This window comes from Talpa occidentalis, unplaced genomic scaffold (assembly GCF_014898055.3).
Source record: "Talpa occidentalis isolate TD23 unplaced genomic scaffold, MPIMG_talOcc4v2.1 talOcc4.8, whole genome shotgun sequence".
Lineage (NCBI taxonomy): Eukaryota > Metazoa > Chordata > Mammalia > Eulipotyphla > Talpidae > Talpa > Talpa occidentalis.
The window spans coordinates 15,890,759-15,916,365 of NW_023605194.1; the positions used below are offsets into that span (position 1 = coordinate 15,890,759).

Below are 25,607 nucleotides of genomic sequence, written 5' to 3' on the forward strand. Positions count from 1 at the left end.
TCCGTCCCCCAGAGTGAGTTCTGTTCCCTTGCAGGACTGCAGGAGCAGAGCAGCGGCACACACTTGGGAAGGACGTGGGTTTCTCTGGACTGATCTGAGTCTCCTTCTTCCTGTTGAAGCCAATGGAGAAAAAAAAACTTGATATTTGCAATGCCTGAGGCCTGGCATTAGAAATTTATTTGAAGTCCTCAAGGTACCATCTCTTCCTTGCTAAAAAGAATGCAGTAACAGCAGCAAGAACTAGAGAATCACAAGGTAGATGAGAGCTTTGTACCCAGACCTTCCCCAGGGCAGTATTAGGATGAGGCAGATAAAATAGAACTGGCAGGATTTTCTGTCAGCCTTTTCAAGAAGTGCAATTTGCAGGCTTCCTGCCTCTAAAATGTTAAAGGCAAAGAAGGAAAGAGCAGTGAGCAGACAGCCTTGAAAAGAGCCGACAGCAGGAAGAGCTCCACCGACGGGAACCCTCTCAAGGATGCCATGTGGGGGATACAGGGACCTGCTTCCTGACTGGGCCATTGCCATGGGATCTTTGTGGTAAACAGCATCCTGTCCCATCTCCTAAAAACTTCAAACCTGTTATCACTCCTACTTTCTGTGGAATTGTATCCTTGCACAGAGTTCTTAGCTGCAAAAGAGAATTTATATTGTGTGACTGTCTAACAATCTTGATCCGATTTAGGAATTTTGAGAAGACTTGCCAGGGAGGGTGATGATGGCAAGCTTTGCATCAACACAAGGAGGTTGAATTTTCCTTCAAGGAAAGATGCTGATCTTCTAAGGATTACACCAAAATGTGAATGGGATGATGGAAATTAGAAGTTGGAATCAGCAGGTCACCTACCCTCCCTCTCTCATCCATCTGTAGGTTAGGAATCTTGGGCAAAGTCATGAATCTCTCCCTGCCCCCAATGTCCCTGGTGATGCTGACTTTATTGTTTCTTGGAGTCCATGTCCCTCATCCAGCTTGGGCTCTGCAGGTTCCTGAGGATGACTTCAGAGATGATCCAACAAGTAAGGAAAGCTCATAGCAAAACTAACCTACGCAGTTGCATCCTTTGCAGCTAGCTATATTTTTATCTGCATTCCTCTTAGAGCAGACAAAGGCAGATGGCAAGAAAACTAGCCAATGTGAGAGAAGTTGTAAAAATTAAAAACCTTCAGGAGTGGAGCAAAGCAGGAAGAGGAAGTGTTGACAACTTCAGACCAGCATAATGCTAGAGTAAAGAATGAGGCCCTGAGGCTGCTAATAGATCTTGAACAGAGTTGAGCATTGGGTTGGGCTTACTAAGCTATATTTATTTAGGCCGGGAAGTGGTCTCAGGTATTTTATTTTATTTTATTTTTTTAGTTAAACAGTGCTTTTATTGCTTGAACACACAAATTTATGCAACCAGGGCAGAGGCTGTGGGTGACTCATATTTCTAATTGGGAGGGAGGACCCGCTTGGTCTTGTTACAGCGAGCCAGCCGGTGAATATGACTCTCAATCAGAATGAGACATAATTTAGCATCCTTGTCCTTTCTGTTCCTCGAAGATGCTTTTGAACAGCAACAGCTTTCTTAATTAGATGATACAGAGCCTCAGGAAGATCAGGAGCAAGTCCCTTGGACTTAGGAATTCTCAAGATTTTAACGCCTGTCACAAAATGTACTTGTGCAACGCCATGTGAGTCTCTCAGTATCACACTGATCTATGAGGGAGTCAGGCCTTCCTTAGCCAGTTTGTAGATCTGCTCCTTCATGTCATCAGAAGTCAATTTCAGGAAGGTGGGCACGCTGCGGCGATTGGGCAGAGCCAACTGGGATAGGCCCTTCCCGGGAGCATGCATGAGACTGACCCATGATGGCAGCGCAGCGGCCAGGTGGCGAAAAAGGGCCTCATATTTTAGAATGATTTTTGACAGCAAGGATTTTCCACCTTGCTTTCTCAGTCAACCCAAATCCTTCCCCATTCCCTCTCTAAAATTTCTACTCCTTCAAGTTTTCCCTTCAGCTGTTCCCTAATTATTTTTTTTACCAGTGTTATCCACAAACCAAAGCCTTTCAAAAATAGCATCTGTGGTTGTAACAGAGGGCTAGTATCTCTCTCTCTCTCTCTCTCTCTCTCTCTCTCTCTCTCTCTCTCTCTCTCTCTCTCAGTCTCTCTCATTGCTGGAGACAACTGCTGCAGCTTTCTCTGATGTGACAGGTAGTAATGATAGTTCTCAATTCTGTGATCTGACACTCAAAGAAGCCTTGGAGCCGAAGACAGACATGGAGGGCAATACATCTTATTTAGATGCTGCCAACACTGTGAATTTTATTAGAGGACATTGACTTATTCTACACAAAAAGCCATCCCCTGGTAATGGAGACAGAATCATAGGCAAACGACTTTTATACTGTTCCCTTCTTTGTAGGGGAGAATTTTGCTGTCAGAGACCCTAGATTTAATTAGCACATTCACTGGAATGGCTGTGAATTGTTGTTTTCTCCTTTACTTGGTATAACATCAGGCTGGACAATTGACTTCTGCGGGAGACAATGTTTGAAGTAGTAGGCAGCATATATAGTACAGCTTTGTCTGGGCGTGAATATGTAAGACCCAACTGGCAAAACCTTGGGAGTTTCAAAGGTATTGATATTTATAGGTTTCCCTTTGTTTTTGCTTTTCCCATAGCTGTGGGTTCTATGAAAGTAAAACATACTCCTCTGATAAATTACTTTTTGTCAATCCATTGAGAAGCTAATGTACTTTACTCAATTGATTCATTACTAAGGGATTTGCAGGTTACAAAGCAAGTGCTTCTTCCTCCTTGATCACCTACCCTGTGCTAGGCACAGAGTACATAGAGAAAGATGTGATTCCTGACATCTAAAATCTCTGATCTCATCAAAGAGACAGGGAATGGCTTCAGATATTTTAGAGTGACAATGAGAGAAGGAAGCCCTGCACTAGTCTAATAGGAAAGTGCCAAAGTGTGACCTGTGATTTGGTACCATCTGTTGTCATATCATAGTTCTTTTTTTTTTTTAAGAATTTTTAATTTATGTGTACAAGAACTGGGGTGCAGGCCAGAGGTGTGGGGAGTGAGGATTCACCAGAGACAGTGGGGAACAGAACAGGCAGACTGACTGAAATACACTGCTGAGAGGAGCAGTGGGCAAATCAGGAGAGGTCTGCTGCGCCGTGTGGGTCAGCTTCCTGGCTGGCCGGGGATTGAACTTGTGCTGCAGAGGCTGCAGATTGCTTCATAGTGTGGTGCTTAACCCCTTGCGCCACTAGGGAAGCCCCATACTTTTTTTTTTTTTAAGATTATTTATGCATACAAGAACTGGGGTACAGGCCACAGGTGTGGAGGATGAGAGGATTCACCACAGAGAGTGGCGAGCAGAACAGGCAGATTTACTGAAATACACTGCTGAGGGGAGCAGCAGGTGAGACAGGAGAGGTCTGCTGCACCATGTGGTTCAGCTCCTTGGCTGGCTGGAGGATCCAACTTGTGCTACAGTGTCTGGCAGCTTTATAATGCTGTCTTTAACCCCTGCGCCACCAGGGAGGCCCTGTCATACCACAGTTCTTTGGAAGTGCCCTGTCTGGGAATTTTAGTGTGTAGAGGTTTATGGAGAAGGTAGCCTCGGTTTGGGCCTAAGAAGGAGACTGCTACTGCTACTCTGTTGCAGAGGGGATAGGATTAGAGAAGGATGGGTAGGGGAACATGCCCAGGTGTGACTAGGGAGATGAAAGGCTGGTCAGCCAGTCCCAAAGGAAGGATGCCTTTCCAGAGAGGAAACTGAAAAGGATATTCCTGAGCTGAATCAGAGATATTTGGTTTATTGAATCCTTTGGTATACCCACTGCTTGCAGGGCCCCCAAATGCGCACAAATAACAAAGCCATCCCCTTGAAGAGGATAAAAACGAATGTCATGGGACAGACCTGACTGATCCACAGGTTCTGAATCTAAACCTAGGGGAATCTATTAAAAAAGATGTAGAAGGGGGATAAACACACAGATGCTGGCCCCCAACAAATCCTTGGTGAGGTGAGCTCTGTAATTCCATGTGGGAGCAGGGATGGCAGCCAAGGGGGCCCTCAGAGTCCACGGAAGATTTTCAGGACACAAGTGAGTCCATCATTCACACACAGTATTATTATTGCATTTCAAAGTGCCCTGATCTTGTTACATTTGCATAAATCTCTGTGCATAAATATAGATATTAACATATATTTATACATAGATACAGGCACATACAATGGTGTGAATTCTATTTCCTTTAAGCTCATGGAAGGAAGTGCAGCTCTGGGTTTAAATAACAGCAGAGCAAGGGGAGAGGGAGAAGCAGTCATGGTGGGCATTCAGGGCATGCTGGGGAACAGACACAGGGTGTGCGTCCTGAGCCTGCGTGGGTTCTTTATTAAGAGGGAGTGCATTGTCCCATCCTCTGTTATCTCCTGAGGGGACCTCTCTCCCCATCTCTCTCCGGCACTCTTAAAACGAATCAAGCATGTAATTTAACCCAGAAACCTTTTTCCCCCAAGCACAATGGGGCAGAGAAATATTCTAAGACGTGAAAGAAAAAGCCACTGATTCTCCTTGGTCAGACACCCATTTATTGTGTAGTTTGGACCCAAATGAGCTGCTCACTCCAGTAGTCAGATCTTTTAGCTTTTTTAGCCTTAGGGTGTGTTTTGGTCCCATGTATTCAGTGTCATAAAGATATCTACTCATTTGGGGGGCTTTGCTCCTCGGACATGCCACTGCTTCTGCATCCTGGGTGAGTCACCTCTGTAAGTCATTCAACCATCACTGAGTATTGAGGCTGGTGGAGAGGATAAGGCTGGGCTGCCATGGCACTCAGTATAGTGGGACTCATCATCCATTCACTGTGGGACTCAGCAAAGTCGATGATGGAAGATCACAGCATGAGTAGGTTACAGACCAGGCACATAGTACAATGGAGATGTTTCAACTGATGTATTTCACATCAATAGTCTACTGCCATGGGAATCAGAGTGCCCAGAATGGTAGGGGTTTCTGGGATGCTTTCTGAGGACACTTCTGGAAGCCCCCATGGTCCCAAGGAGGAATAGAGATGAAATGTGGAACACTCAGCTGTAAAGATCATTGGAGAGGACAGGGTGTCAAGCGAGCAAAGAATAGGACTTAAGAGAAGAAAGGCTTTTGGAGGGAATGGAGTCTAATGAAAGGTAGACCCTACCTGTCCATGCAGCTGCCTTGGAGAGTGACGAGGAGTGTAGAGAATGAACTTGAAATCTCACCAGCTTTACAACCATCTGTAAAATGGCCCTAGTAACACCATATAGCACAGGGATGGTGTGTAGATTAACCGCATAATACATAAGAAGCACTGGGAACACAAATGCTTGGTCCATGTGGGCTGTTTTATTATAGCCTGAAGGAAGTTCCGCTGATTACTGTTAAAAAGACCAACACTGATCCCTCTTGCCTGCAGGATCAATGCTGGGCTCTTTAACTTGTCATTCAAAGTCCTTTCCAAGATGCCCTCAACATTTCCATCTAAACTTATCTAGATAAATCAGGCTTTTCAGATTCTGTCCCTGCACATGTCACCACTTTGACCCTTGTTGTTCCCTGTGTGATTGATGCCTGTCCTGTTTTTGTCAATTTGAATGTTGTCATTCATTTGGACCTTTAGCTGAATCTGCACAAACCTGCAAAACATCCCTGATTGATTCCCAAGTCTCTTTTCTCTGCACTCCTTTTATCGCTGGCTGCCTCATGCATTTCTTGTTACTTTCATTAAGTTCAGGCCATGCTGTCTGCTCTTTGAGAGGCAGGTCTGGAGTTTGCACTGCATTGTACTCCACACGGAGACCTGCGCATGCTCTGACTGGTGGTGCAAGTACTTTGTCGCCAGGCAGAACAGAGTATAAATCCCAATTCATGCTGGTGCTTAGTAGACATGTGATTTTCAATCACTTCATCTTCCTCAACCTCTTTTTCCTCAAATGTAAAAAGAGGATAATGTCTGCCTTGCAGAATATATGTTAGGGTTGGGCATGATATGTGAAATGCCTGGCAAATGGTGGGTGCTCATTACATAATGTTATTATTGTTATTGGTACGATGAGCTAGTTTGTGTGTTCCATATAACATGGTGTCATGGTGCTAAGTTATTTTTCTTCTCTCCAGTTATACAGCTCTGCTGAATTTGGGAGAAGGTGGCAGCTTATCCAGGAAGGGGTTGTACCAAATAGATTCTATTGGTAAGTCTCACTTTATTCTTTGGCACATTAAGGTATAACCTAGTAAATGAGTTTTGGCCTCTTTTCTCACCTAGAACTCACACATGAGGTATGTTCTCATTGGTATATGTTGACAATCCCCAAAGGCAAGACATAACATTGTAGTAGTAAACCTTTTCAGAAAATGTTAAAGTTGTGGCACAAATTACTTGAAAAACTCAAAATAGATCATTGAGATTAGTGAAACTGTTTTGTTATATTTTGATGACACTTGTGAGATAGATATGTGAAACAAATTTAATAGCGATAGTGATTTTTATACTAACAGGATTATACAATCATATATTACATATTCAAATAAATAAATAGATCTTATTTATTCTAAAAGCACATCTTCCTCTCACTCCTGATTTCAAATCTTTCTAGTTCCTAGGCCTTCTGGACATCCTATGGGGCACAAATTAATGTTCTTAAGTTTCATATTTATTTTAGAAATGATCTGTGAATCACTGTGTGGAGGGTGTATCTCTGTCTGGTGTGTTATTTGTCAGCTTGTGCTCCTATTACAATACCACAGACTGAGTAATCTCACCATGCTAGAGGCCAGGAAGTCCAGGTCACTTTACTGGCAGACTCAGTCTTGGTGTGAGCCAGGGTGTATCAAGAAAACAGAGGGCTGCTTTCTTGCTGTGAACTCATGTGGTAGAGAGAGAGGGAGCTCTGGTCTCCCTCCTCCTTTTATAATGATGCTAATCACATCATGGGGGCCTCACTCTCCCGACCTCATTCAATCTAATTACCCCCCAAAGGTCTCCTCTAAATACCATCACATTGGGGATTAGGATTTTAATTATGAACTAGGGAGGAGGCACAAATAAGTCCCTAACTTTCTGTCCCTGGCTCCCAAAATTCATATCCTTCTTGCATACCAAATACATTCACAAAATGCTAGAACTTAATTTAGCCATGTTCTTTGCCATTTGCAAGAAGGAACACCTTCTCCCCAATGGCCAATAACATGTTCTCCATTTTTGTCTGATATCTCATCAAAAAGCCTTTTCTGTTCGTGTTTCTACCAAAGTTTGTTTCTCAGTATTTAAGTGGTCTCCACAAATGGTTAATTTTTCTCATCTTTTTTTGAGTCTTCATCAGAATTATCCTTAATGTCCATATTTTTAGCATATATACTCCAAATCCTCCACTCTTTACCTCTTACCCAGTTCCAAAGCCATTTCCATGTTTTAGAGAATTTGTTACTGAAGTACCCTTTTTGTGAGACCAGAATTTCTCCTAGTTAGCTGCCTAACATAATACCTTAGACTGATTGATATAAACAACAGACTTTTAGTTCTGAAGACTGAGAAATTTCAGATCAAGATGCCAGCAGATTAGGATTCCCTGGGCATGGAATCAAACAACTTTTTGCCATTTCCTTATATAGGAAGAGTGAGCCAGCACCTGCTTGCTCCTCCTCTTCTTATGGACACTGATTTCTTCCTGATGTTCCACTGTCACCTCAATCTAATTAACTTGCAAAGACAATCCCCAAGTCCTGTACCATTGGGGCTCAAGACTTCAGTATATGCATTTAAGGGGGACACACACATTCAGTGCATCCATTTTTATTTTTTTATTTTTATTTTTTAAAGATTTATTTATTTATTTATTTATTTATTTATTTATTTATTTATTTATACAAGCACTGGGTACAGTCAGAAGCGCGGGAGAGTAGAGAATTCACCAGAGTGGGGAACAGAACAGACAGACTGATGAAGTACACTGCTGAGGGGAGCAGCGGGCAGCAGGAGAGGTCTGTGCGCCATGTGGGACCCTCACCAGTGGCCGGGGATCTAACCGGCGCTGCAGAGGCTGCGAGCAGCTTTTTTTTTTTTTTTTTAAAGATTTATTCATTTATTTATTTATACAAGCACTGGGTACAGTCAGAAGCGCGGGAGGGTGAGAGAATTCACCAGAGCCAGAGCAGGGAGCAGAGCAGGCAGAAGGAGCGAAGTACACTGCTGAGGGGAGCAGCGGGAGGCAGGAGAGGTCTGTGTGCCATGTGGGACCCTCCTCCGGTGGCCGGGGAGCAGCCAGGGATCGAACCGGCGCTGCAGAGGCTGCGGGCAGCTTCGCAACCCAACGTTCAACCTCTGCGCCACCGGGAGGCTGCGGGCAGCTTTGTAACCCAGCGCTCAATGGCTACGCTACTGGGGAGGCCCCATTTTGATTTTTTTTAAATATTTCTTTATGCATACAAGAGCTGGGGTACAGGCCAGAGGCATGGGAGGTGAGAGGATTCGGCAGAGACAGAATGGGGAACAGAACAGGCAAGAGACAGAGTGGGGAACAGAACAGGCAGCTTGACTGAAATACACTGCTGAAGGGAACAGCGGGCGAGTCAGGAGCAGTCTGTTGCACCACGTGGATTGCTCCCTGGCTGGGGATCGAACTCATGCTATAGTGGCTGCAGACAGCTTCATAGGCTGTGCCTTAACCCCTTGCGCCACCAGGGAGGCCCCAGTGCATCCGTTTGTATTCTCATAGCTGTTAGTGCATGCACACTCTTCTATGCCTTATTCTTTTGTTTTTTTTTTGGTGGGGCTGCAGTTAGCAATACATGCCATTATTTTAAAATGGCTACATAGCATTTCACTCTAAACATACAGATTGGAGGTGAATCTGAGGGGGCATGTGCAGTTGTATGGGGGAATATAAAAATAAAATTTATTATTAAAAAAAAAAAAAGTAGAAAAATAAATTGCAAATGCTGGTGGAATATGTGTAGGGAGAAGAGAAACACCAGGAGTTGGATGGGGGAGAAAAAGAGACAGATCCCTGCAAAGGTTTCCAGACCTTTGGTATTGTAAACAGTGCTATCTAGAGCTTCCTCTCTAAGAGTTTAAATACCCCTTGTTCATGTCACTCAGAGTTCTTGAGGCAGAGACTTTTACAGAGTCAATGAGTTTCCTGCAAGTCAGTGAAAGGTATTTCCTCTCACTCCTGAAATCACCGTCTCTCCTCAGCCTTGGGCTTACAGGCAGAACTGATCACCAGCCACCTAATAGCTCCCCACCCCCACCCCAGTTCTCTCACTTCTAAGATAAATGCATTTTTATCTTTCTTATTTTCAAACACTGCCCTAAAACCCCTGTGGGAGTTGAAAGCCGGAGAACTGCATTAGAGAAATCTCTTAAAATGCCAGTGAAACTGTTTGAAAAAGTGAAAGACAAGTCATTTGCAAACAAACTGGCTCAAAGATAACACATAAAGACTTCTGTAAGGAACAATGCCCTTTTTTCTCCATCATAAAGGGACATTTATAGCTAAAGAAGGCATTTGTTGCAGAGAAACCTATTCACCTCTCTCCCACTGCCTCTCTAGCTCAGAGCTGGCTCTGGTGCTACTTGTAGAGTCCTAATTGGCCTCTCTCTTTTCCAGGAATTCAACCCTAGTGGTCACCTAAGTATCCCTTCTCTGGTCAGCATTTCTTCTCTCCCTCTTTTTTTCATTGTGTCCTTATTTTTTTTTTTAATTTATTTATTTATGCATATGAGAGCTGAGGTACAGGCCAGAGATGTGAGGGGTGAGAGGATTCAGCAGAGACAGAGCGGGAAACAGAACAGGCAGGTTGACGAAATACACTGCTGAGGGGAACGGCGGACGAGCAGGAGAGGTCTGCTTGCCATGTGGGTTGCTCCGTGTCTGGCAGGGATAGAATAGGCACTGCAGAGGCCACGAACAGCTCCACAGCACTGGGCTCAATCACCTGCACCACCAGGGAGGCCCTCATTGTGTCCTTATTTATGAGACACCTTGCATGTGTGTGTGTGTGTGTGTGTGTGTGTGTGTTTTCTATAAATTATAAAGTCACTTTTTGGAAGGAAAGCTCTTACTGTTTGTTTTTTGTCCTCCACTTACTGGGCATTGCGTGTGCATAGAAAAACATCTGAAAATAAATGAAGGACTTACAGCATCTTGAGATGACTGCTCCCTATCATTGCTTTGGTTGGTGCTAATTACAGTCTATTTTTATCTATTCTAAGAATGGAGGTCTTCTCTCTGAAAGCCTGAAAAGCAAAACCCTTGTAACCAAATGTCAATATTGTCATCTTTAGAAAGACTTTACACATGACTGTGTATGAATTTTAATCAATCTGTCTCTTACATAAAATAAACAGTAACCCTTCCCTCTGCCTTTGGGTACAGAGAGACATCATCTCAATTCAAGCCTCACCTTGTGGTTTGCATTATTTAAACTTAAGTTATTTAATCCTCTTAACATTTTTATGAAGTAAGTCTTTCATTATCATTATCAACGGATGGGAACCTGTGGCACAGAGAGGTTAAGTAATTTGGCCAAGGTCATATAACTGGAAAGCAGCCAAGCCAGGACTCAGATGTGGGCAGTGTCTCCAGATACAGGCGCTGCTGAATCAATGGACTTGTGTGGCCTTCATTTCTGGGCTGAGTTTCTGAGCCCTGGGAACCTAGCCCATGGCATATGAGCAGAGAGAAAACCCAAAGCACCTGTGGCCACTGTGCTTACATGTGTATCCCTGCAACTGGACTTGACAAATGACTCCCAAGGGTTCTTTAAACTTGGCCTGTTTTACAGAGAAGCCATGAGACCTTGTAAATCACGTGGTGCACATTACTGTTGAAAACCTCTTGGTCTCTACCCACATCGTCTTTATTTTCTGACTCTGAGCAATTTCCTGAGGTTGGTAGGTAGAAAAAGTGTCAATCAAAGCAATATTTATTTGACTGACTCTTGGAAACCAGTTACTTCAAATTACACAGGAATTATAAGCTGCTTGGATTATTCAGTGGGCTTAATTAAAGGATACCCCATTTAGTCATTCAAGTCTGGTTGTGGGGTGTGGAAGGGACTGAGGAGTTTTCTAATGTTAAACTGAAATGTTAAGTGACCCTGGGTAATAATGTAGCATTTTCCTTAGAGAAAAATGAAGATGAATTCATATCTTTTCCTTATCACGTAGTACACTTGAGAAATAATTTTCATTTCAGCAATAGTAATTCTACCCTGGAAGTAATCAGTGGCAATTGTAAAATAATTATGGAATGTAAGATCTTATTCTTATCACAGCAGTTGCTATTAGTACTACCATAACTAACATAAATGTGAACTTTCCTTTGGAAGTTCAAATTGATTTACATGCATAGGACGTCTTAGCACAATATTGCTCTCAAAAGAATAGGCATCCTTTTTTATTTAACCATGATAATGGTCTTACACTTTACAATGTCAGAAATTGACTAGATTTGGTGGTAGTACACCTAGAAGTTAAGGGACTCTGGTGTGAGTTCTAGGTTTACTAATTACTAAGTTTGGGATTGTGTACAAGTTACTTAACTTTGCATGCCTTGGTTTTTCCCTCTGCAGAATGAAGTTAATTAATCTCTACCTTATTAAACAAGATGCTTCTTGTGAATTTTTTACATGGCTGACACATAGAATTGTCTTGAGTGCCCACTGACTAATATAAATAACATTATTAATAATAGTGCTTGACTTTCTACAGGTGTTAGTTTTGTTTTCTCTGCTGTAGGATTCATTTTTAGGTTGGCTTTCCCCATTTTGTGGCAATAATGAACATCATCAGCTTTATCCCATGCAGTCTAAGAACTTAAAAGCTTCATCAAAACAGTCTGCTTCCTTTTCTGTACATTTCCAGGGATTAAATCTGTGTGATTTGGCTGTGTCAAAGGTACCCAAGATAATACATTACTCAAGTTGGTCAGGCATATGTGAATTGAAGTAGGAGATTGAATAGAGATCTAGTTACGGTTCAAGGTTGAGGGTATGGTGACTCCTAAAAAGAAAAAAAAAAAAAAAAAAGGCAGATTTTGTTGTCAGAAAAAAGGAAGCTAGATATTCATTAGATATTCATGGAGGAAGGAAATACATTTGGGAGAATTAAGTGTCAGTAAGATAAAACTCCATAATAGGGATTTATATTTGTTAAGTAACTATAATGATCCACATACTTGATAGAGAAATCAGAAAAAGCAGAAGATCTAACTTTATCTAGACTTCACCAGACCCAGATGTTCATTCAGATCATCACACAGTGTTATGACCTGTCCCTCAACACCACTCCCCTCTGTCTTAGCTTCACTCAGGACACTGCCTTCTTCTGGTGGCCTCTAGCAGCCTGGGTCTTCCCAGATTCACTCCAGTGGAAAAGAAAATAAGGTTTTAAGGCTTAATGCCCCAGTGACACTGCTGAGATTAAATCTCAAGGGCCCCAATTAGGTAACATGGTGACATGTAGACATTTGGGGAGAATCAATTTCAGTAAACCACCTGGGTAGAAATGAAGGGATGGGGAACTTTTACCAAAGAAAGGGAGAAGGTCAATGAGAAAACATCAGCAAGAATTACCCAAAACAGGTAGATGTTTTAATTCCCATTTTTATATGAGAAGTACATAAAAGAAAACTAAGAAAACAAAATCCCAGGAAGGTTAAATGATTTTTCTTAATGTCACACAGTTAGGAGCTATGGAGATGGAAAATTTAAACCTAAGTGTGGCTGGTTAAGGGGGCCTCTGAACCATGCCATCCTCTCTCCAGTGTGACTTCCTGACCCCGACTATGCAAGAGGCCAGTGACTGGAGCCCCAGCTCTTTGTGAAGCTGTGAGGATCCCACTCCAAAGAATGCTTGTGCTCCTCAGAGCTGCTATAGTGACAGATATTTCCTGTTGCTCTCCTGTCTTTGGGCTGCACACCCAGCCATTCAAGTCATATTTGTCTATATAACCTGTGCAGGGCTCTCTCCAGCCTCAGGTTTAAGAACAGATCTATAAACTTTTGCCCACATATCTGGCTGTGATCAGAAAATAGTCTCTCACTCTAGTTCTTATTCATCCTACTGCCCATACTGAATATTACTGTTGAGCCAGTTTTAGGGTTATTTTTTCTCACTTTCATTGTCTTTGTCTAGTTAGTTTTAGATGCCCTGAGTCACCCTCCTTCACACTGGTCACTCAACACAGTGTCCTCAGGGCATCTAAGCCACTCACACCACAGGGACAGAGAAGTGGCATGAAATAGCTGTAAATTTTTTCTTTCACTGAATGGGTTCAGTGAATTTAGTAGCAAAAGATTGGGACCTCTGTGCTTTTTCTTGCCCAGGTTTCACAAACTGGAAATGGGATACGATCTAATAATGTTGGGGGAGAAACAGTAAAACTATCAAAATACCTAGAAATTTAGTGATTTGTTAGGAAGGGAATGCAGCTGTTTTATGAAGATATCTGCCTCATCCTTCATTCAAAACTAGGAAGCAGTTTGTTGTAAGAACTTCTAAATGAACACCATTACTGGTGTTAATTTCAAGTTAAACTGGCAATGGAACATCGCCATTCAGAATCAGCTTTTCTTATAGTTGTCCATATTTCTTTATTCCTCATGTCCCAGTCTTAGCCCTCTAGAGTCATAATCAACCTCTGCTCTCTTACTTACCTCCTCTTAAGTCTGAGTTTTCATGTCTATCAATTCTACTTTGGTGAAATGATCACTACCCAATTCCTCTACCATTCTCCCTAGCATTGTACCAGTCCAGCTTCCTTCCCCTCTCACCGGGAATAGTGACTATAGCCCCTCTTGTCACAGACAGAATGACTGAGCCCCAGGCTAGTTTCATGGAGTCCTGACCCGATGGCTGATATTGAGAGACCCAGCACATGGGATTCAGGAGAAATCAGAATCCCCCTTTTCTCTGGGCTGTAGACTTTTTGTCTCTTAATTTTTTCCTCAACCTTCTAGAAAGTCTGTTCTGTTTCTGAACCCCCTCCTTCTGATCGGAACCATGTCCATGTTTTGGGAAAGGAACAGGGAAAAAGTAACAGCAAACCATTCCTGTTGTTACAGCCTGCGAGGGACAAAGGAGCATTTCTGGTGCCTATGCTAGCAGTATGAGGTCAGGGTTTCGATTTTCCTGAAGAGGGCTGCTGTTTTATCATCTTTGTTGTTGTTGTTGTTAATGATCTCTACATGAGTGCTATTTTGCAACTTCTGCACCTTCTGCACCTTAGTCTCTTTCTATGATTAGCCAAGATTTCCCTACAAATTAAGTTAGATTCCCTGTGCTACAGTGTGAGCCCATTTTTCCTCACTAATGACCATTATTGATTTTTGTCCTCCTCATCTTGATGATTTTCTGTCCCCATGGGCTGCAGCTCCCTATGTCAGCAACTGAGATTGGGTCACTCCTCAGATTTTGACTAAGAACTCTTATGATATGACAGAGTGTAAGAGATGGCAGTTGAATGAGAGTGTAAGAGGGGGAAAATCATCATAATTATGGCTTTTTAACTTAGAATAATATTAAAAGAATTTAACTTAAGCCCAAGGAATCATTTGTCACTTAAGCCTTCAAGTTCAAGAGCCTCTGAGATTGTCCTGTTCTTTAGTTTCTCCTCTTCCTTTAGTCATTGGCCACCTTTGTATGTTGCCTTCAGTCAATGAGAGATAGTGGTAAGCAGTTAAGAGTGAGAACTCTGTATCACATGCCTTGATTATAATCCTGTTTCAATGGGTGTGATGGTAAGATATCAATATTTAATTAACTTCTTTAAGTTGTGCAGTTTTCGTCTGTATAATGGTCTTTGTAGTAGTATTTTCCTCATATCTGTCAGAATTAAAGTGGGAATTAAAGTCTAAACACCTGAAATAAATGATGAATAAATAACAATTATTATTAAAAAGAAATAGGGAAGACTTGGGCATTCATGAGTTTCTGAAGTGTTGAGATCTCATTTTGATATTCCGTGTAATAATTTACATTTTCAATGGGGATCTTTAATGTTTATGTGTATTTTATATTTTTTGTTGTCTCAGAATCAAAAACAGTAGATAGTTTTATTTTGTAACCTCTCAATTATGAAAACTCTTAAGTTACTCATTTTAATCAAAATGAGCTGAGTGACTTTCAGAGTTAACTCCTGGCCTTGAAGATAGAGGACATGGCCCTGCCCTTGGGGTTTGCAGCTGCTGCGGCAGAACCTCGAAGGGAGCCCCACACAGATGCATATGGAGGATATTGTCCCTGTATCACTGCTTCACAGTGAGTTTGAGAGAAACTTCTGGCTTGGGGCCTACAGTCAGTCACAAGACTGACAGGCTGGAAGTAAGCTGGGCAAGGAATGGGAAGAGAAAGAGGATGAAGTAGAACTTACTCTCATTTCTGCACTATGTCTCATCACACTAACCAAAATCATCTTCAGAGTGAAATGACTGCTATTCCTCTCCTGCTCCCAAATCTCACACCATCCTTTTAGGTCAATTCTAACTGAAACCATTTAGAGAATGGTTTCTGGAAATGGTAACAGGGAACTATAGTTGTAGCATAGCCAACTTGATCCAGTACAATATAACCACAGTCTTTCAAGGCATGGGTGCACATCATTTTAAACTATATATACAGCCGTGCACATATACAGCTGTGCACATCATACAGCTATACAGCTATACAGCCGTGCACATCATTTTAAACTATATATAATTTTCAAATAAAAATACTGCCCTTCTATCTATTATGGATTCCATCCCCCTACAACTAAACACACAATAAATATCAGCTCACATTGGAGGGAAGGAAAATGAATCTTCAACTCTGGCAGAAGTATCAAAAATTATGTGAACATGTGTTAAAATTACCACAATAGTTAATACTAAATGTTTTGAGAGAGATACTTAGAGGGTATACATTTTGCATGTGTCAACTATTTGTCTTTGGGTAATAGTCTTCTGACTGAGTCCCTTCATATTGCCCTTTTATATATCCTGTATCCAGTCACACTGAGTCATAAGGGCATCCACCATTAGCACATGGAAGAATGGGAGAAGGGGAAAGGAATACACACACACACAGAAAGAACTATATTAATTAAATTTTTATTGGAGAGATCCTCTGGGTAATGGCTCCTAAGAAACAAGGAAATTTTCTGTTGCTAGGTCAAGGATAAAAATAAATTGACCAAAAAGCTGGGATAGAAAAGTGCCTGACACATGCCATGTGTCACCAAATCTAAAATTGCATCAGTTAAAAATGGACCCTTGTTATATGTAAATGTCAAAAAAAAAAAAAAACCCTCTGCTGTTTAAACTCTATTATTCCATTGATTGTGAGACACCTTGATTTAAGGTGTAAGACACATTGATTTAAGAGATGTTAAGGGCCTCCCCCGTGGCGCAGTGGTTGAGTGCTGGGTTGTGAAGCTACCCGCAGCCTCTGCAGCACCAGTTCGATTCCCGGCCACCAGGCAAGGGTCCCACATGGTGCAGCAGACCTCTCCTGCCGCCCGCTGCTCCCTTCAGCAGTGTACTTCGTCAGTCTGCCTGCTCTGCTCCCTGCTCTGGCTCTGGTGAATTATCTCTCCCTCCCACGCTTCTGACTGTACCCAGTGCTTGTATAAATAAATAAATAAATCTTTAAAAAAATGATGTTAAAATGAAAAAATAAATGTGAACATTTTGGACTTGATGAAATGGGTGCTCAGTAAATGCTTGTTGATTTGGTGAAACATGGATGATGAATCTTGGGAAGAGGCAGACTGGATAGTTCAAATCAAAGGTTAGATATGGTTGTCTTTGTAGATAACTAAGATGTGGGATGATAAATTCTATGCAGGAGCATAGAGAAGACCTGAAAACTGTTTCATTTGACTCCTGGGCAGGAACGGAAGGCAGAATCGAGGGAGATACCAAAACCACCTCTAAGATTAGTGAGTCCAGGTAGTGCTCCATGTGTTTGTGCATCTGAATGTCAGCATTCTCAGGGGACTCAGAAGTCATTGCACTTGACCTCCTATGACTTGCAGGAATCCTTACTACAAATTTCTAGATAAATGGCTGCAAACAGCCATTTGGATTGAAAATGGAACTTTGTCTATCAGAACTTATCTGTCTCTAAAGAGAATATCTAGAGGAAATGGACCTGTCCTACTGTTTTTTATTATTGGCTCTAGCACTTAAAACATCAACACCTCTAAACAGAGCAATCCCATAATTTAGAGAAAGCTGTCAAGGTTTTCATGGCATGGCAAGATGTGCCCTGGGGTAGGGGACAAAACCTGCTGCAGCGTTTGTGAGATTTATGGTAAAGGGCTTTACGTGAGTGCCAAAGTTTAAGGCAGATAAATCCCAGAAGACAAATACTACCAGTAATTGAATTACAAAGCCATTATCATGTGCTGAACAGAGCAACTTTATGACTCTAGTGTGACAAGATGAAACTTGTTAGAATATTTATGTGCTGGGAGCTTCTGCATCACCAACCCAGAGAACAAACTAACTAGCTCTTCCATGTGCCTCCTATGAGCTGTTAGCCTTCCTGAGTAATTCAGTAGTCGAGGAAAACAAGATGCCTAAGAGAGAGGAGTCCAAATCAGACAGAGCACACAGCCCATCCAGCACATATCTCACATTTGACCTCCAATTTCTATAGCTTCTGAGCCCAGCATATTAATGTTGTCAGTTGAAGTCAAGCTCTTCCATAGTAACCAGGGTGGCCATAGAATAAATAAAACCTTTGACTGTCTGCATTGTTTTCACCTTATGAACAGAGTGTAAGAACATCTCAGAAATAAGAACCACTTGTCCAATATTAACATTTTTTGAAAAATAATGTTTTTACGATTTTTTTTTAAGATTTATTTACGCATACAAGAGCTCAGGTACAGGCCAGAGATGTGGGGGTGGGGTGGGGGTGAGAGAACTCACCAGAGACAGAGTGTGGAACAGACCAGGCAGATTGACCAAAGTACACTGCTGAGGGGAGCAGCGGGGAGACAGGAGAGGTCTCCTTCTCCATGTGGGTTCCTCCCTGGCCGACCGGGGATTGAACTTATGCTGCAAAGGCTGTGGATTTGCTTCATAGTATGGTGCTTAACCCCTTGTGCCACCAGGGAGGCCCTTTTTAAAAAATGTTTATTTATGCGTACAACAGGTGGTGTACAGGTCAGAGGCATGGGGGGGGGTGTGAGAGGATTCAGCAGAGACAGAGTGGGGAACAGAACAGGCAGATTGACCAAAGTACACTGCTGAGGGGAGCAGCAGGTGAGTCAGGAGAGGTCTGCTGCGCCATGTGGGTTGCTCCCTGGCTGGCCAGCCAGGGGAATCGAACTTGTGCTGCAAAGGCTATGGACTGCTTCATAGGTTGTATCTTAACTCCTTGAGCCACCAGGGAGTCCCCAAAAATAATATTAATAACTACTATTTCTGCTTATTGAAATGTATGAATCATAAACTTATGACAGCTGAAATTTTATTGTAGTTTGCCTGCTTTACAATGATGAAATGACTTGATCAGTCCATTCCATATGATGACAATGATTTAGGAAAAAATAGATTGCTTTCTGTTTATTGTAGCTTCGCAATAATTGCATATATATTTGTGATAGTTTGGCAACCTCCTAACTTTTATTTTGATATAATTTTGGAATTAGAGGAGACTTGCAAGGGTGGGCCCAATAATTTACCTTTAGTCTTCACTCACTTCCTCTGATATTAATGTCAATACAACCATAGTCAATATTTACAACTAAGAAATAAACATTGGTTTGTTGGTATCAGCCAACTGGAAACTTTATTTGGATTTCCCCAAGTTTCCTAGTAACATCCTTTTCTGTGTGATTCAGGATCCAATCCAGAATCCCACATCACAGTTATTCATTGTCTCTTTTCAGTCTCTCAAATCTGTGACAGGTCTTCTATCTTTTTTGACTTTGATGACCTGGGATTTTGAAGCATAATAGTCAAGTTGTTTGTACAATACTCCTCAATTGGGTTAGTCATCATATTTTCTCATGATTATGGCTCATGGAATGTTGGGAATAGTATCACAGAAAAGACGTGCCCTTCTCATGACATCATATTGCAGAGGACAGGAAATCAGTAAGTCTTACTATCGATGATATTAAACCTCAGTCACTTGGGTAACATGGTGTCCACCAGGCTTTGTGCTGCTGAGTTACTGGAGTCATTCCCCTGTCCACACTTGTTAGAAGCAAATCACTCAATCCAGCTCACAGTAGAGGGAAGGGAATTTAATCTTCAACTCTGGCAGACGTATCAAAAATTATGTGAACATGTGTTAAAATCACCACAATAGTTAATACTAAATGTTTTGAGAGAGATACTTAGAGGGTATACATTTTGTCCATCATGTTTATTATTCACTAGTAAGTCTTACCTGTGGTGTCCTAATGGAAATTTTCTGTTTTATTAATTTCTTATACATATATTAATTGGAATTGTTACATAGAACATTACTGCTTTTTTCTTGAATATTAACACCGTTGTTTAGTTGTTCAGTCAAGAGGATCACCAGAACAGATGGACAATAAATGAAATTCTGGTCTATGTTTTGTTTCTTCCTCTCCTCAGGTTGTCACTGTGGTTTGTCTCTAAACTGATAGTGAAATATTCCCCCTTAGGTATTAAAGTGCCCATGAGGTCTCATCTGTCAACTCAAGACAAAATATCTTTGCCTAATAAAGTTATTTATTAAAGGAACATTTGAGGGTCTGACCTCAGATGGCAACCTCAGAAGGAAAGTATTTTCCCAGTGACTCAGCCCCATGATTGGCCATAGAAAGGGGGATTTTCCTGGTGGTTATGGACCCTCCCTTCTCTAGGACATGGCATCCTCTCATATATTCCGAAAGCCATGCTATACTAATCCCCAACATACATCTTAGCCTATTAGGCTGCTGTGACAATATATCAGAGACAAGATGACTTGTTGACAATAGAAATTTATCTCTTACAGTTGTGGAGGCTAGAAATTCATGATCAGGGGGCCAGCGTCGCAGAGTTCTGTTGAGATCCCTTCTTCTAAGTCCCCTCTTCTTCATGTTTTGTTCCCACATAATGCAAAGGGCTAGAGAGCTCTCTCTGGCCTCTTTTATAAGGATTATGCTCAGCAAAATAAGCCAGAAGGAAAAATAAAAATATCGGATGGTTTCACTTATAGGAGGAATATAAGGGAACCAAATAAGGATCAGGAAAAAAAAATAATAACAACAACAACAATAAATCTCAAAATTGGCAGGCAACTATAAATCAGAGATAGTCTGCAAGGGAGGGAGAGGTAGAGGAATCAAAACAAGGAAGAGAAGAGCACGGGGGGCTATGGTGATGGTTCATGCGTGAATTGGTGGTGGGCATTTTAAGGGGACGACACCTGAAAGGAGAAAGTATGGAAGCATGCATTGTACAATAATGAACGATGATGTTATACGTCATAAAAAGGATGCAAAGCCTATTCATGAGGGTTTTGCTAAGGAGGTATAATCACCTCCCAAATGTCCCACCTCCTAATATCATCACCTTGGAGAGTAGGTTTCAATATAAGAATTTGGGGAGAACTCAGACATTCAGACCATACATAGCCACACAGAATCTTTGCAGGATGACAGTGTCTGAAGTTCCCCCCTTGTTTTCCTTAACTTGTTAGTGTTAGACACACACATTACCTTCTGAGTTAATGTTCTCTCTCCCGAGACTCTGAAAGGTAAAAAGAAAAGGAATTTGTTTTCTCTTGAGAGGAATCACAGGGGTGACTCAGGAACCTGAATGAATAGATCCAGCTTTGACATTACCTGAGGGGTGTGACCTTGGACAAGCATTTGCTCTCCTGAAGCCTGGTCCCCTTGATTATGATGGGAGGGAGGACTCTGGACTTATTACCCCCCTCTCCAGCTCTCAAGGATCACTTGATGCGTGTGGTTTATCTTGGAGCTACACATGTTCTTTCTTTGACTCTTCACAACAGTCCCTGGAGTGTTACTGTTATCTTCCCTTCCCTGTTGAGATCCCTTCTTCTAAGTCCCCTCTTCTCCATGTTTTGTTCCCACAAAATGCAAAGGGCTAGAGAGCTCTCTCTGGCCTCTTTTATAAGGATTATGCTCAGCAAAATAAGCCAGAAGGAAAAATAAAGCATGAAGCTGTAGAGAAGTTAGGGAGTCTCAGTTTCAATCTGATGCATCTTTGATTACCTGCTGCCCATAGGCAAGTAACTGGCTTCCATAGTTAATTTGCCTTTCTGTTGCCTCATCTTTGTTTGTTCTGAATCTATGTCATGTGTGAATTTTCTAGGTACATGATATGGATCATGATCCAAGCTGTCAAGAGTTGATAAGCAGGACCCCAATGAGAGCACAACCCTGCACACACTTTATGTCATCAACCTCACATATGCAAAAAAAAAATAATGTAGTTTAAAGCCCTTATTATTCATGTATGTGTATATTTTTTTTTCTATGTGCCTTTGAAGAAATGTTTTCACCAAGTGGTATTTATTTGCTTATACTTTCCCTGTTTTCCCTATTGCAATAAAACTTCATGAGGCACAGGAATTTTTTTTTTCTATTTTATTTAGCACTAAATCCTCAATACCTACCCTGCCCTGACACATTTTGATATTCAGTAAATATTTATTAAATTCATTCATTAAAAAATTTTGGAGTCAGCTGTTTTCCTCATTGACTTGTGAGCCTTAAGGACACCCCAGGAATCCTCAGTCTAGAACAATAGTCTTCAAGGTGACTTCCCTGCAGCAGTACTCCAGCGCTGTGCTGCAAGACTTACTGAGATGAGAACTTCTGGGGGTTTTGGCTTCTATTTCAGTTTCTATTTTTGTGCCTATTTTTCTAAAGTTAATATATAATTACTTAAGTGCATTTCCTTTACTTATAACTAACAAACCATAGTAAATCAGGCCTGTGCTCTTCTTTTCTCTTTCCTTACTTGATGTGTTCAAACAAAAATTTTGGAGATTGCCGTCCTGGGAATTCTATGGAATATAACGTCTCTAGGTTGGTTTGTTTCCAGGAACACAATGCTCAGGTTTCAATTTCTTTGCATTTATATTTGTTTTACCCTCTAGTCTAAATATCCTTGTCCTTAACAGAAATGGATAAAAGGAAGCGGAAGGGCTCTTTCCTCTCCTTGTCTTCAGTCAACGTTCCCCTCCAGCCCCAAACTGGACCCTCATACCTTCCTCCTCTCTCCCTGAAGGTGAGGGTGAGACCCACATCTCCTGCAGTCCTTAGCACAGCCCTCCATCCCTGCTCTCCCTAGCACTCTTAGTGAGATGGTGTCGGAATGTGTTCTGAGGTTTGAGAAAGTTTCAAGATCTCCTCTCTATACAAATTTCCTTCACCCTTCCATTCCTTCGTAATTGCTTTACATTGATTACCTCCTATCTTAGATTTTGCTTTCTGGAATGAAGAAACTTGCTTATTTTAGCAACAGTGGAGTGGGGGCACCGCAGTAGAAATGTTTGGCTTCACCCATTTAGACCTTATCTTTTGATGTCCAGAGAGATGTGTTGCTTGCTGGCAAGCGTTTCTCTTTCAGATTTCACTTTTATTTCCTCCAAGGGGTTGGTGCACAGGCATCCTCACCTCTTCACTTCCCGTTGAGTTTGTATGTCCCTTCATTCTGGGTCTGATACCCCATTCCTCACTTTGCTCCACTGGGCATTCACATATACATCTTACAAGCACACATCCCTCACTCACATAAACTTTGTTGCATACACAATATCACTAAACAGTTGGGCTTCTGGTGTGGGGAGGCAGGAAGGCAAAGTGCTGAGCTTAGGGATATAGGTCTTACTGATTCTTAATAGTTGTTATGTATTTCAGAAATGAAGTATCACTTTGACTTAGCTGTCTGTCCATTTGTTATTTGCAGTGGCTACCTTGACCTCTGGGAATCCAATTGGAGAGTGTGAGGGTTCAGAAAAGAACACACGTGCTTCTTAGAGTTCAGGGGGAGGTTTAAATGGCACCTTCAGGCTGCTTTTTTTTTTCTAGTTCATTTTTCCTGAATGGCAGGACATGAAATCCCTGGAAAACTGCCTTGTTCAGAAATAAAACTGTGACATCAGCCACTACTGATGATGTTTGTCTTAAGAGCCTTACTGGTGCAGGTGAAGGGGAAACCCTGGACTACTAAAGAGGAGATCAAGGTAGCTGGCTACTAATACCTGCAGAGACATTGCTTCTCTTCTTTGAAGCAAATGGGACCACTAGCTTCTGTGGGCTTTGTTTATGGAGAGATCCTATGACAACACAAATCTCCACCAAAAAGAAGAAAGCAGGCATTTCCAACTCCAGTTCCTCAGTTTCTATTCCTCAGCAGATAGCTTCTATTCCTCAGCAGATCCTCCCTCATCCATCTGTATGCCATTACTGCAATTCTAAATCTGAATAAATAGATGCTGTCTCATCGCTGTGTTTATTTTTTTTTTTAATACTTGCTCTGCAGTTATCTATATCAGGACATTTTGTGACTCTGCAACATTTATTGAGCACTATATTAAACTAGTGTAAATGCAGACAAAATGCCAGGAGGATGATAAACTAGTGACATTTCTGAGTTTCTCTGAAGATAATGTATCTAAAATCTGCATTTGCTTGATTATATCACAGAAGCCTGATATTGCATTGATAACATCACAGTGCACAGTATCAGAGAGTGATTGCTTTATTTGCATTCTTGATTTGGGCAAGCCTTAGATATCATTCTAAAATCCCACCCCTCATGTGAACACCAATTTCAGATGCTGAAAGTATAGGTACGAGATACTAGTTTCATCTTCTTTTCATTAAAACTGAATATGCCATGGTGTGAAGACCATTGTCTTAGTCATTCCTTGGATAGGAAGACCTGCACATAGTGATGGGGACAGAAGTTCTTCTTTTCAACTGTCTATAAGATTATACACTTAACTTTCTCCTGTGTCTTTTAGGATTAATTATAAAAACTTAGCATGATGCACAAGGTATTTCATGATTAGGTCCATTCCTAAATTTCATTTTATCTGCTGTGGTTCTCCTCTGAATATTAGATCCACCTTGTTGACTTACTAGCATATGTCTATGTGAGTCATCCTTTCTCTAAGTTTTTTTTTTTTTTAAACTGCTATTCATCTCTGAATGCAGTGCTCTTCCATCTACTCTGTCCATTGATACTATTATTGTATATGCTCAAAAATTCAAACATTTACTATTCTAAAGGCTCCCTGTACTTTCTTTCTCCCCCAGGTGTCTATATGCAAGTGTAAGCGTCTTCTTCTTGTGTTTTCAAATAGCACCTTGTATGTCAGAACCCTTGTTTTGTAGGATCAATGGTAGAGAATCTGTAGGCCTTGCTCTTAACATATAATAGGGATTTGAAATATTTCGTAGAGTTAAAAAATCATTTTGCTTATTCATAGAGTTGATGAGTGGACTATTGGGTTTTAGTTTTCCTGTTTATTGATTTATGATGATTTATCATTTTGATGTCGTTTCTGCTAATGGGATATCTGTGATATCCTAAGAAGCTTTGATTACCAGTTTGAATTTGAATTTTTAGAGAAATATTAATGTTTACCGCCTATATCTTGAAATAAAATAGGGAAAGAAGAAAGAAATCGACTGCATTCTGTATTTTGCTATGTGCTAGGAAATCTGCTGAATGCTTTAAGATATGTATTCTAGGAAAACTTATTTTTTAAGAGTTATTTATTTATTTATACAAGCACTGGGTACAGTCAGAAGCGCGGGAAGGTGAGAGAATTCACCAGAGCCAGAGTGGGGAACAGAACAGGCAGACCAACAAAACACACCGCTGTGGGGAGCAGCAGGGGCAGCAGGAGAGGTCTGTTGCGCCATATGTGACCCTTGTTGGTGGCCAGGGATCGAACCGGTGCTGCAGAGGCTGCAGGCAACTTTGCAGCCCAGTGATCAACCCCTGCGCCACCAGGGGAGGCCCTAGGAAAACTTATTTTTTAGGTTAAAAAGTCAAAGACAGAGATGTTAAATCAGTTGCTAAATGTCAAGCATACAGTTAAATTGATAAATGCAAATATGGCTGTCTGTGTATTTCTCCTTTATCCAACAGCATTTAGTAGACAGACAGTAAACATCTACATGTATCTATTGTGGTATGTATCTTGCCTGGCACAGAAATACAAAAAGGCTTGAATTTGTTTGTCAGACAGAGAGAGACAAATGTGTCACCAATGTAAACATAGCCTCATTTATGTTGTGTGAAACTATGTGAGTGGTTCTAGAAGTCTCAGAAGGGACAACCAACTAAGCTTCCGTTCTCTACTCCCCCAACTCTGGAAGCTTCAGTTTCACTCATGTGCAGCTGAACCACAGACCATAAGAGTGAAGAGTTAAGGAGACAGAAAGGTAACAGGGAACTCTTGGCAGAGATACCATTATGCACAAAGGCATGAGAATTTCCCTTTCTTTCTGTGAATTTCATTCAAGAAAGGATTTTATGCCAATTGGACATAAAGGCCATATAAGATATCTAAGATATAACCACCTGTTGCCTTTTTATATCATTAAAGATTTTTGGGC

General features: G+C 41.4%; 1 protein-coding gene and 1 pseudogene across 5 annotated transcripts in view; one reads left to right on the top strand and one right to left on the bottom strand.

The window, feature by feature from the left end:
* Positions 1-25,607, top strand: part of SORCS1 (sortilin related VPS10 domain containing receptor 1) — a 464,079-nt gene that overhangs the window by 308,396 nt on the left and 130,076 nt on the right. For all 5 annotated transcript variants that reach the window (XM_054689905.1, XM_054689903.1, XM_054689902.1 and 2 more), the window contains one exon: positions 6,160-6,233. In XM_054689905.1, the coding sequence (XP_054545880.1) occupies positions 6,160-6,233 (74 nt within the window). The remainder of the gene's footprint in view (positions 1-6,159; positions 6,234-25,607) is intronic.
* Positions 1,386-1,834, bottom strand: LOC119234890 (40S ribosomal protein S13-like; annotated as a pseudogene).